The 13353-nt window shown below is 35.2% G+C and overlaps 1 protein-coding gene across 1 annotated transcript; it reads left to right on the plus strand.

The window, feature by feature from the left end:
* Positions 1 to 5246: 5246 nt before the first annotated feature.
* Positions 5247 to 11098, plus strand: LOC120333349 (72 kDa type IV collagenase-like). Its single transcript, XM_039400750.2, has 14 exons — positions 5247 to 5641; positions 5987 to 6083; positions 6236 to 6359; positions 6592 to 6737; positions 7045 to 7179; positions 7366 to 7539; positions 7748 to 7921; positions 8001 to 8265; positions 8383 to 8522; positions 8615 to 8799; positions 8954 to 9098; positions 9252 to 9432; positions 9599 to 9717; positions 10388 to 11098. Exons 1-14 carry the CDS (start codon positions 5261 to 5263, stop codon positions 10501 to 10503), a joined length of 2382 nt encoding a protein of 793 aa, XP_039256684.2. The 5' UTR covers positions 5247 to 5260; the 3' UTR covers positions 10504 to 11098.
* The last annotated feature ends 2255 nt before the right edge of the window (positions 11099 to 13353 follow it).

Consider the following 13353-nt stretch of genomic DNA (forward strand, 5'->3'; position numbering starts at 1 on the left):
AAATAATGTTTTTCATGAAATAAAAAAATTCTTCACCTTAAAATGCTCTCGTCCTAGTCAATCCAATAACTTGCTTCTTCTTGAGGAATATATTGTAGATATCCAAAAAAAGTACACTGAAAAAATGAGGTTATACATATATATATACTCAAGTTCAAATGTAGTAAAATAAAGGGCATTGCATATCAGTGCCGTCTGGTGGTATACCCAATATACAATGAATGCATGTATTACTAACTATACGGCTGCTATCTATTTAGCTTATGGTCCCATATGTTGATAAATAACTCGCTATTTGAAATATTTAAAACAATTTTACCAATACATATATCAACGAAAACAAAGTTGTCTAGCACAGTGGTTCCCAAACTTTTTTGACAATCGCCCCCCTATAGTAGTTTATACAACTTCATCGCCCCCCGGCAAGACAAAAAATATAAAGTCAGAATCGAATATATTACAGACCAAATAAGAAGACAAATCATAGTTTATAGTGTTTTTTAATGAAATAGATGAGCTTGGTGTTCTTCAGCGAGTTTTTTATGGTATCCAAAATTACCCCGTTTACTGGTGGAAAGGCGATTTCGTTGTTTTGATAGCAATAGTAACACGGCTGAAAACCCCTTTTTCACCATATAATAGGTCGGAAATGAAAGAATCCAGGGTTCTACCTCCTCAAAAACCGCCGTGTACTCTTGCCTTATAGTATTTTACTTCCTAAATTCACCCTATTTCACATTAAAATAATGACAACAAAGTTAATTTTCCCAAACTTATAATAATGATTTTCGTACATCTCATTCATTCGTACAGCATGATGACATGCACCAGAATACTTTGGTAAAATTCATCCCCGATTCCTCATCCTACCACGGCCTCCAGTCCGATCACCAGTCCATAATTAATCAGCCATTTGTTTTTGGATTCATGGATTCGGATGTGGAAGAAGTCGTGATCGACTATCGGCTACGGCTCGCGGGACAAAATTCAGGGCCAGTCTTTTGCGGGTCGCATATATTTTTTGAAAGTAAACGGAACAACGCGCGAAAACTGCGACAATTCGTGAACTCAACTCAGTCGTCTTATTAAAAAAATATTACAATGACATTCAATGTGACACTGTCTTGTTGCTGCATCACGCTGAATAGCTTTACGACGCCAAAATTGGAACATTTTCTAAATGGGCATCACTAATCCCAGTTCTTTGCTTGTTCTTTGTAATGTTCATTTTTGAAAAAAATTGTTCGCACAAATATGTACTTCCAAACATCGAAGTGAATATTTTTGCATGATTTGTGAAATTTTGATAAAGATTTCCTTTAAGAAGATACATTCTTACAAAAATAACCAGTGATGAATGTCTCGAATAGAATATGAATTTTATTTCCTTATTGCATTGCAATATATTCGAATATTGACTGCGCTATTGAACCCCTGCCCTCAGCATCAACTTTTCTTCGTGTTTCCATTTGTCTAATTATAATTAAATTGTGGGCTCGTTAAACGAGTAGCTGTTCAATAGAATTTGTAGAATATAATAAAATTTAGTCCAAACGTGTTTCAAGATAAATTCTGTTGCGTAAAAAAATGTAGTAATTTACTCCTCGAGCGTAGATTATAAATAAAAAAAATTTCATCGGCAAAACCGCCGTTTGGATGTTTACCCGGACATAGACTTCCTTGTTTACTTCGTAACATTGGCCAATCAGCAAGATGCAAAAACGTAACAATGCCCCTTTTCACATCCGCTCAGACACGCTCACTCAAACAGATTTTCAGGCGTGGTCGTGAACATTACCTCAGTTTCGCTTTTTGAATTATGTTCGTTAGTTTTTAGTTGTTTTTCGGAAATTTAAATATAAATCAAATAAATCAATGATTACTTTGTCTTCCTATGAGTTTCAGTTTAATTACAGGAATCAAAAATTAGTGTAGAAATAGCTGTGATAGACTAGGCTAAAATTCTTTATCGGTACTTTTAAAAAACAGATTGTTGAATGGTGTGTATTAGAATGATAGTTTGAAACAAATACCCCATTTTACAGGCAACAACTCGCGAAACCACTCTTAAAATAAACACCGAAAATTTTAAAATGGTAAAGTATGGGAAGAATTTCCCGCGGTCAAAGGTCCATTCAGCGAATCGTCTCGGGCCAGATTATTTTACTCCGGCCGTATTTTGCCGACCACTGGGATACGCAACTACTGTCCCTTACTGCGAATACGAGTCCAGAAATCCTTTCGCGTGTGATAATCGCCCACGTGATTCAAGCCTGCGAATGCACACAGATTACAGAATTAAGTGCGCCGAACATAAAACAGGTTTCTCGAAATCGCCCCCCTATCGTCCCGTTCGACTTTTTCGCCCCCCTCTGTATCGTTTTCGCCCACTGGGGGGCGATATCGCCCACTTTGGGAATCACTGGACTCCAGCATAATATACAACATATATAGACCTAACTTATTTTGAAGACAATTTTGTGACAACAGGATGATTGGCCATATATCATACAAGATTCGACATTTACGACTATACAAAAACGTCGTTGTACTATAATAGCTAGATTTTTGTAACAGTTTCATCAATTCGGAAGACTTCTAGCACGCGATCAATATTGGCGACTTGTCCCCTTATCGCGTCAAATAAGATTTTCGGGTTAACAAAGTCATCCAGCAGAAAATTTATTTGACATAAAACGGCATATTTAATGCATACTACGGATCAATTAGGTGTAGATGGAGATATAGTTACGGATATACGAACTTAATAACCGGAAGCGAAAATATAGCTCGATTACTAAATATTGGATTATCTAATTATGAGAGCTGTACTAACGAAACAACGTTACGCACGACGTCATAACGCAATGTAAATATTGTGAACGATTGCCAATGTCAATGAACCCCGGAAAGGAGAAAAGTTGTGTTAAATGTGGCGAATAATATTAATCATTCAATGTTTTTATTGCTGTCTTGAACTACCGACAATCGTGTCGATCGAATTTTGCGGAACACCCCCAAGGCGTATGCCGTTAATTACTTAGCATTTTATCCGATTTCCTTCTTATTTTGTACTGGTAACGTTATTCTGCGTAGAAAAATTATACTGGCGTCATTGAATAAAGCATGTCGCTGGTGTTTATGTTGTTTGCAAAAGTGTTTTTCGATACACCCTTTTTGACGAATCACATTATGAGTCAAGTCAGAATAGCAATTTTAACGATAAATTTGTTACAAATATAACATTTAACGTGGCTTATTCCAAATCATCATCGAAACCCCCTTAAATCATATATTTAAACTGGTGACAAACAATTTCAATTTGTGACTTTTCAGCTTGTGGAATTCGTGTCATCAAACTAGTTTTCATTCAGCAAATATTACATCATAAATCAATGACTTATTTGCATCGATCATATTTACTTGTTCGTTTTCACTCCCATATACCTTAGAATTGGATCACCAATTCCCTGACCATTGACCGAGATGTTATGTAACTTATTCTATGATGAAGATATATTACGAATACCCCACCAACGACAAGTGGGAACCACCTGATGCATGTATGGATATAATATCATATTTAACATATCGTGACGAAATCAATCCGTTGCGAGAAACTTGTTGTAATTTTACCATTCAGTTGAATGGTCGATTGAACGTCATGTTATTCCGAGAAACTTATTTTGTCATAAACAAATTTTTAGTAACGAATATGACTCCCTTTCTCTTGTAGGGCATTTGCTGCGTGAACTCGGCCGCGTGTGATCCGAAACTAATTGCCGCGTTGCCCATGTAGATTCATAAAAACGACATTGGAAAGAGTTACGTGATCGATTACAGAATGTTCCCTTCTTTAAAACTTGTGGAACGAGATCATGCCATTTTGTTTCTCATGATGACAAATAGGTTTTTTAAAATAACTTTTTATAATTGACCCCATGGTTGAATTGTCGTTTTACATACTAACCGCGCTGACTCACTTGAGCATACAAAACAAAATCATCGCTGACCAATCGTTCTAATTTAAAGTGATGTGCGATGAAATACTTGGGAAAGGAGAAAATTTATAGCAATATTGTAAATTTATCTTCAAATTAGAATCTATAGTTTAAGATTTTGTTAGCCCACGTTGATATGATTTGAAACTTGACGATGTCACAATATCTAAAATAGCCAGGTACTCGACCCTCATATCCCACACGAATCACAGTACGAGCAGTGGGCGTTTTAATGGAGTTACCAAATCACTTGGAATCTAGATAGCACTTAATGCTAAAAGAATATATGTTGAACAGACCTGGCCTTGTTCATTGATATATCCTGGCGTTTTGCATTCAAGCGGCATTCAAATCGAATTAGGGTAAAATATTGTATAACTATTCTCATGACACCGGAAATTTATCGTGAAGCATTACTGAGAAATCTGCAGATTTATACAACCATTTCGAAGATAAATTCATAACAAATCGAGTCGACGTAAAGGTGATTTTCTCAATACATTCCAGGAATTGACGATTGTTTCATCCTAAAACTTTGTCACTGGTTGCGTAAGTCAAAATTTTGTCACAACCGGTAAAAGTCCCTAAACAGTTTCGGTGTGGAGCATTTAAAGGTGCGTCCTCCACCCTTCTAGTCAGTGTCAAACGAAGTCGGTGTACGTAGCTAATGACCCACGTACTATATTGCTTGCGATTAACGTATATATTGAATAACTTGTAAATTGAATCCTACGTAAGCACGTATGCCGTAAAATTTCAAATTTATGTTTAGTTAAATGGTACCTTTTTGGCGTATATTATATTATATTGCCCTTAGACTTCTAAAATCCATAAGTTAGAAAGGCTAACGGACGAATGGGAAATCTAAAGAAATCTTTTCTTCTCTAACATAATAAAATATAAAAGCATAAGAGTATTGTACTCCCAAATAACAATGGAACTTGCTAATTGCATTGAGTTAATAAAAAGTTTCAGAGTAATGTTATTAGATGTAAAAATTGCAATCTAGAATTATATGTTCAAAACGCGGATGAATATCGGAAACGCCGTCGCAAAAGGCGGGAAATTTTGCAAAAATGCGCTATTTGCAATTCGACCGCGAAGTATGAGACGTTATCACAGTATTAGAGTTAAGTCACGTCTTTTGTGATTCAGGAAAATTGTTTTAATTTTTGTTTTGTTTTTTTGCTATAATTTTCACACAAACTTTTTACATAAATATATTTATAAATATTCAACAGATTTTAATTAGCGAAATTATGTTGTTTCATAACGCGTTACTGTTATGTTCCCTGGGCTTTGTGGGGACAATATCAGGTCTTCCAATTACGAGTACAAATGAAGGAAGATATCTTGAAAGTTTTATGAGGCTCGGAGTTGACAAAGTAGGTATTATACCTGACTACACTGTACAAAGTACAATGCAAACTGGAAGTGTCAGAACCGCACCGGAGCCAGTATTTTTTGTTGAAGCAAGGAATCAGTTCGGTGGGAGCCTGGGAAATGAAAAACCACCAAGGAAACTGAATCGAAATGAGCAATATCAACCACGAATTGATGTTGCTCCTATTTACGGATTGAAATCTGTCCCAGCGGGTTTAAGTGCGCTTACCGATGATCAAAAGGACTCTATAGCTACGGTAAGTGCTGAACTGGTCAAAACGATACCAGTGACAATTAGGAAGTGAATACGTTAGGGCAAGAGTATAAATTATATTTGACTATATCTGTATATCGAACGAATAACTCGTGTTTCTCTATATGTACTCTTTGTTGTCGTGAATATTTTTCTAGTTTATTAGAATTATTAAAAAAAATTTGGCCAACATAATTTCTTACATTAAACTAATAACTTTTAGTACTCTGTAGTCTGTACCTAAAATTTCTCTTTACGTATCTTTGACATGTTTTCAAGTTTACCTATTTACATTACGACTTTCATGATCCTTCCGCGCATCTATAAATTTTAAATTTGATCTTTTCAGGAATTTTTGATAAAATATAAATATGTGAAAAAAGAAACACCAACAAAAAGCGACATGATCGCAAAAATGCAAGAAAATTATGGAATGGAAAAAACAGGTATGGCTCAAGTCTAAAATTATCAATGGAATTTTTACGCTTCTAATAAATATGTAAAAAAAAACTGTAGTGAAGTGAGAAAACTGTGTTTGTTATCAAACAAATGCGTGATACGTTTTTAAAAATGTTGTAAATTTAATATATACATTTAGGCAATCTGGACGAAGAAACCGTTATTGAGATGTTAAGGCCAAGATGTGGAGTGAATGATGGCCCTTCCGAATACAACACGTATCCTGGTAGATTGAGGTGGCTAGACAAGAATGTCACATATAAGTAAGTCGGATCATTTTATCTTCACAAGAACCTAAAACGTACCTATCATTTCAATTTTTCATATATCATGAAATTCTCACAATTGGCATCGTTCGGAGTGTCTTGCACTCATTATTATGACCCTCTACTAATTTCCAAGGCCACTACTTTTTAACAGCCCGGTTAGTGGATTTACAAGGTTAATGTAGATATTCTGACCACGAAGTTTCAAAAATTATATTATTATTCACAGAATCAAAGGTTACACACCGGACATGAGTCAATGCCAGCAGAGAAACACATTCAAACGTGCATTCAGAGTATGGGAGGAAGTGACTGACCTAACGTTTGAAATGTCCGACTCTGATGACGCAGATATCATCATCTACTTTGGATATAGTGAGTAGAATTTCCCTTCAACTTGGATGAGTTCAATTTTGCTCATAGTTGGGGCGTTGCTTAAAATACGTATGAAATTGGCATTCAGATTTCAGGTCATGGTCAGCATAGTGGGTAAATAAATTTCTCATCTTCTGGTAATAAATTAATAGAATATTCCGTGCGTCGGAAATCCTAGAATTTGCGAACATATTTTCCGTAGCCCTTTGAAACGCTACCTGCAGGATTTTTCAACTGTGCCAACAAAATTTCATATTTTCAATGATCTAAATCGCAATTCTAACTATTATTCTTTCCACTTTTCTAGGAGAACATGGCGACGGATATCCTTTTGATGCCGAAAATGGCTTGTTAGCACATGCTTTCACACCAGGTCGTAGTCCTTTATCTGGTGACAGCCATTTTGATGAAAGTGAATTCTGGACGTTGGGTAAAGGAAGAGGTGAGACGCATAATAGTTGAACTAATTTGTACCACGATAATAAGTGGTGCCAGGTTTTCGTGCATACTACTGTACATTTTCAATTTCACATAAATATTTTTAATAGAGAGACTTAATTCACAATTTTACAAAAGTAATATATATAATCTATGTTTATTGTTCAAATTCTAAATCTTCTTTCTTCAGTTTTTGACACGTACGACGGTACTTCTGGTGGCGATGCCTGCGTCTTCCCGTTTTATTTTAAAAATAAATCATACAGATCCTGCACGTCTGTTGGTAGAGACGATGGATTGGAATGGTGTGCAACAACTTCTGATTATGATAAAGATGAGAAATGGGCTTTCTGTCCGCATGAGAGTAAGTAACGTGATATGTTCAATCGTAAAAATTAGTCACTGTTTGAGCACTCGGTGGTGTTGTAGACCGGATTTTGTAGTTCGAGAAATGTTCTATCCGACTGCGAGCCATATCGACTCCGGTTACCAACAAAAACAGTCAAACTTCAATTCAGTATTCCAACTCCGCTCTCTTAGTTATGGTTGAAAAATATTTTGGTGTCTTTCAGAACTTTTTACATACGGAGGCAACAGTGACAATAAACCTTGCGTGTTTCCTTTCGTTTTTCTGGGAAAGACGTATGATAGTTGCACGTATGATGGAAGAGATGATGGATATAGCTGGTGTGCTACTACATCTAATTACGACAAAGACGAGAAATATGGATTCTGTCCAAGCAGAGGTAAACACCCCGCATACACTGCCTATACTAAAAGTAAATTTTACAAGTCCCACCGTCCTAACACATCCCTTTTTTTAAGCTCATGGAACTAAAGGAGGCAATTCTGGCGGTGATGCTTGTCATTTCCCATTTAAATTCGAGGGATACGTATATTCTTCTTGTACTACAAGTGGTAGAAGCGATTACAAACTATGGTGTGCAACTACTGATGATTACGACAGGGACGAAAAGTGGGGATTTTGTAACGGAAACGGATACAGTTTATTTTTAGTAGCCGCTCACGAATTTGGGCATGCCATTGGATTGGATCACTCTAAAGTGCGAGGGGCACTCATGTACGCGAGGTGAGTAACATTTCACAATCACGCGATAATATACATTAAAATAAAATATATTTCGCATACTGCAATTTCTTTAAATTTTCTCCTCACGTTTATTCTTATTTTCAACTATTCTCACAGTTACGCATATTACGAAGATTTCAAATTACCAGACGATGACACTAGGGGCGCTCGAGATTTGTATGGTGGTCCAAGAACAAAATATTTACCTCCCCTTGAATTAGAGAAATGTGGCGGTACTTTGAAGGGTAGTACAACAGGTACGTGCAAAATTTTAGACACGAAAATGTTCATTTATATACATATACTTTGTGTAATATTAGTATTTGTAACGGGGTTTCTATATTTTAAGGACCAACTGCTACTCCAACAACCCTACCCTCCACATCAATAAGAACTAGGATAACTTCACCAACAAGAAGAACAACTACGGCCGGAATACCAGATCGATGTGACGAAAGTAACGAGCCGACAAATATTGGCGACAGGAAGATTGATGCCGTCATGCTGTTTCAAGACGAAACTTTCATATTCCAGGTAACGATCTGTTGAAACTTAAGGGGTTGTTAACTCGTATGATCGGTGTTGTGACGTTCACAACTTACGTGGAATCTGAATGTGGATAATTATTTCAGATCTATTATTTTAGTAACAGTTTATCCTAACGCATTGCTGTTTATTCATCGTTTAGGGACCTTTCGTTTGGAGAGTAAAAGGGTCGAGAAAATGTAAGAGTAAAAGATTAGAAAAAGTTCAGAGCCACTGGCCTGTTATCAAATGCGGAGTCGATGCTGCGTATCAAAGACCTTGGGACAACAAGCTGATATTTTTCAAAGGTAGATTTTTGTATGGTGTGTTATTTAGTTGTAAATGGTATATTGCAATAACGATTCGTTGTCTGTGAAGATAATCTCGATGAACCTTTCTGAAAGCCTTTGTTTGGTCACTCCAAACCAACATCTAGTAACCTAACCCGATGTACTTTTTAGGTAGCCAATATTTTGTTTACAACGGAGCAAAGATCGAACCCGGTTATCCCAGAGAAGTGACTGAACTTGGACTACCGGCAAGAACAGTAGTTGATGACGTAGTTTATATGCACGCTAAGAATCCGAATACCAAAAAAACTGAAGAAAGAACATATTATTTTGTGGGAGACAAAGCATATCGGTAGGTATCATGGATATTAATTATATCGTAGTACAAACGCGAAACTTTCTGTCTGTTCTACTCCAGTGCCATTACGATTTTACTAGTATAAACCATTCATGCGTGACTGGTCAGAATAATTTCATAACGGATGAGTCTATTTCATTGGTATTTAAAATTTCCGCAGAGTTAATATTCAAGATGGAACCGTTTTGAAAGAATTCCCTCCAACTACACTTGGTGAAGGAGAATGGAATAAAATTCCAAGGGATGTCGATGCAGTGTTCAGAGAGTCACTATATAAACGTAAGTTAAAAATGAATAAGCATTAAAACAAACTAGTAGGCAGATGAATAGAGGATATACATTGATGGAAGTTTTGCCAAGTAGCTGTTTTAAACGCAGTCACTTGAATTGGAAGATGAATGAAGATCTCATAAAAATTACATGCTTTTTAATTGAAAGTTCACTGATAATATTGAAATGCTATGCTCTCACACGATAACTCCATCGAAATTTGTAGAGTTCTTATTTCAAGTTTACAGTAAAAGTATAAAGATATTAAATTTTTAATCCAATTGAATAGAAAGAGAGTAGTGCCATCTGATTGCAATACTTCATTGATAAATTTATTTCTGAGAAATGGAGCAATAATAAAAAAAAATATAATTCAAAAGAAATCAAGTGAACAAGACGGGGCAATTTCCCGTAGTGTGTGTACCAATTTAAAGTTAGGCCATGATTTCATTCCGATTTTTTTTATTTTAGTGCTTATACAATTTCGGGGACTGTCTATGTTAGCCAAGTGAATGCCCATATGTTTCAGTCCCTTTACACAACTTAATTTAAAGTATGTGAACAAAATTAGTTACCTCCATATTGGTACACACATTTCGTGAGCGCCAAATTTTAGGCATAGAAATTTCGAATTATAACATTTTAGAATTTGTGCTAAAATCAATTTTTATATTTCCAGCATACACAGTTTTTGTGAAAGGCGACACATATTATAGATACGAAAACAAGAAGGAAAAGCTTGATTTTTCACGACCTTCAAATACAATGTTCCGATGTCCAACGCAATCTCGCTAATATGATTTCACGTCCGAAATGCTTCAAAATATTGCTTGTATTTAGCGTGTTGAAATATACATTTTTCTATGTAACCTAACTTTAATATAACCAGATAGTGTGTGAAAATTCTACTTTTTATATATCATGAAGATGCATATTACGTTCACTTCTTATTTGTATTTAACGCTATTTTTTTTCTTTGGACTCGCTTTATTTTTATTGCACTTGTTTTTATTTACGGTGTCATGTCACAAAAAATCCCAGTTGCAGGGTCGAATTAAGTTTCAGCCATCCTCCGAATACAGGTCATTGGCGAATCCGACAAGTAACAATGAAATGACAAATATTTCAGCTTCAACTGCGACTTCATTTCTCTGCTTTTGCAGTAATATTTCAGTGCTGGTAAACTTTGAACCTTGTATTGATTCTGAAAGTCTAAAACCACAATTTAGGAAAACTATAAATTATCATAATGCGCCATAATTTAATTTATTTTTGCACTTTTCCAAATGTAATAACTGTACTGCTTTTTTGATTGTTGATATTTCCATTTGTATAGGAGAAAGAACCTATTTAATTCTCATTATTGAAAAATAAACAGAATTCACGAAGATTACTTGTCTTAATTTTTGAAATTTTGGTGTCGTAAATTTCAGACTTGATGTATACATTGAGAATTCAATGTAACATTTATATAAAAGTTTAGTTTTGCGTGGAGATTTTTCTGTCCCTATATCCAAAAGGTATTGTCACAATTAGCTCTTTTAGGAAAAGTTGTCTCGATTATCTACAACTTTTCAAGACATTTTCTTATTTGACGTTGACATTTGTTCATAATGAACATACGATTTCTAATAACATATTGGTCCCACGGACCAACAAGGCAAAATCGAGAGAAAACTCCATCATATTCAATCTCATTTGTTTCGTATTCTAATCATCACAAAACATGACAGGAAGACAAATTTGACGCTTTACCTTCTAGGCAAACTTCACTACAAAAATATGTTCCCCACTCTAGTATGAGAATAGGCGTATGACATTTTGGGCCAAAAACAGCGCTCGAAGTATTCTTTTGTAAATGACTTTGCTGCCATCAACTCCTATTTTTATGTTGTCATTTTTTCGGTTGGTAGATAGATATATATCATTCGGTAGCGTCAGAGAATTTTTGACACAATTGGCTATAGATTTGCGCTAATTTCGACACTTTATGAAGATATGATTATTTTGGTTGCAACGCCAATCTTCACACTTCAGCGGCATAAATGAATTTTCAAACTTCATACTAAATACCATGCTAATATACGGCTAATAAATTACTCATAACCACAGAAAAGAACATTTTGAACTCGGGGGGAAACCAAACTGCCAATACGTAATTTTCCCGCCAAGTTGAACCAAAATTAAAATTTTGTAGATAGTATAAACTTTACCAAGTATGTATCATAGAAGGACCGCGCCTCATCGGCGCGTTCCACTTATGATACATACTTGATAATACCTTGTTGACAAAATACACATTTGTTGAATTTGAGTCAATGAATAAATGTTGAGTGATGATGAGCAATGGGGTCTTTCCTAACAAATAAGCAAATATTCATTGATTACTTGAGCAAAACATCTCAACCGGAAGTATTTAAAATTGCAGACTTTTCAAATTCATTCAATTACATCATTCTGTAAGTCCAATGAGTCAGTTAGAATTTGTTTCGTTTTTTTTATTTATTTCAAATTTGAATATTTTAATAGTGAGTTTCTTGCTAATAGAAACTGATTCAGTAAGGGATGCAATGATGATAGATATATCTGCAAATTTAACTATTTTAATCTAATTTTCTCATGGAAATATTATTTCTGAATGGTCATTGAGGTTAGTTATACATTCGAAGTACAACTATGATTAATTTGGCTGATTGAGCCAGTTTCAGAAGGTACCAAAAAAATGAAAAAAATTATGCACGAAATTTTCAAAAACTTAGTGAAAATGCCGTGGTGTATTTTTAAAAATATCATTGGTTTTACTTATGTTAATAAACTCAGGTAATCAAATTGAATGGAGTTTGTTAACCTTTCAAAGTGCGAAGCGCCCCATAAAAGTAGATCTTTATTTGGCAATGATAATGTAGAAGTATTAGAATCGCTCTCCGTAAAGATAGCAATCCAAGTAACCTATTCTGTTGGGAAAGAGATGACGAAAATTGTTAAACGAGAAGAGACTTTGAAATGCATATGAGTGTGTATTATATATTAAACACTTCTGTAAACGTCGCATGCTTCGGCTGCTTAGAATTCTGTAGACATTTTTTGACACTTGTGCATGTATATGAGGTAATGCTATATCTCAATAGGATTGAAGAAAAAAACTTACGTTTCAAAACCGGTATCGGTGTCAACACGTACTGCTTCATTTCATCTACCGATGCAGTTTTAAGCGAAGTAGAACGAATACAGTTATTGCAATGTTGTGCGGAAACCTCAAGCGTGAACGCTCAGAAGTTCTTTGTTCGTCGATATTGTAGTTGGAAATCCGTCAGCTTGATCTACAGTTAGAACTATTCTGTTTGCAATTTCGTATAGTAGTTTTACAATAATGCTTGTTTTTATTTAACATGTAACTATAGAAAGGTTATGTTGACTTCCGCTGGACACCAGGTATCATTACATAACAAATGCAACAGGCATATTGTTTACAGATCTTTTTCCCGGAAGTATTTTTGACAAGTGACTGTTAACATAAAACTGAAGAAAAAAATGAGAAATTTTACAAAATAGGATATATATAGAAGAGCGGATGTTTTTCGTTAAAGTAAATTAGCACGTCGACAGCGACAACAAAAGCTTTCGGATTGAGCACTCTAGAAATTA

Source organism: Styela clava, chromosome 13, assembly GCF_964204865.1.
Source record: "Styela clava chromosome 13, kaStyClav1.hap1.2, whole genome shotgun sequence".
Taxonomy (NCBI): Eukaryota; Metazoa; Chordata; class Ascidiacea; order Stolidobranchia; family Styelidae; genus Styela; species Styela clava.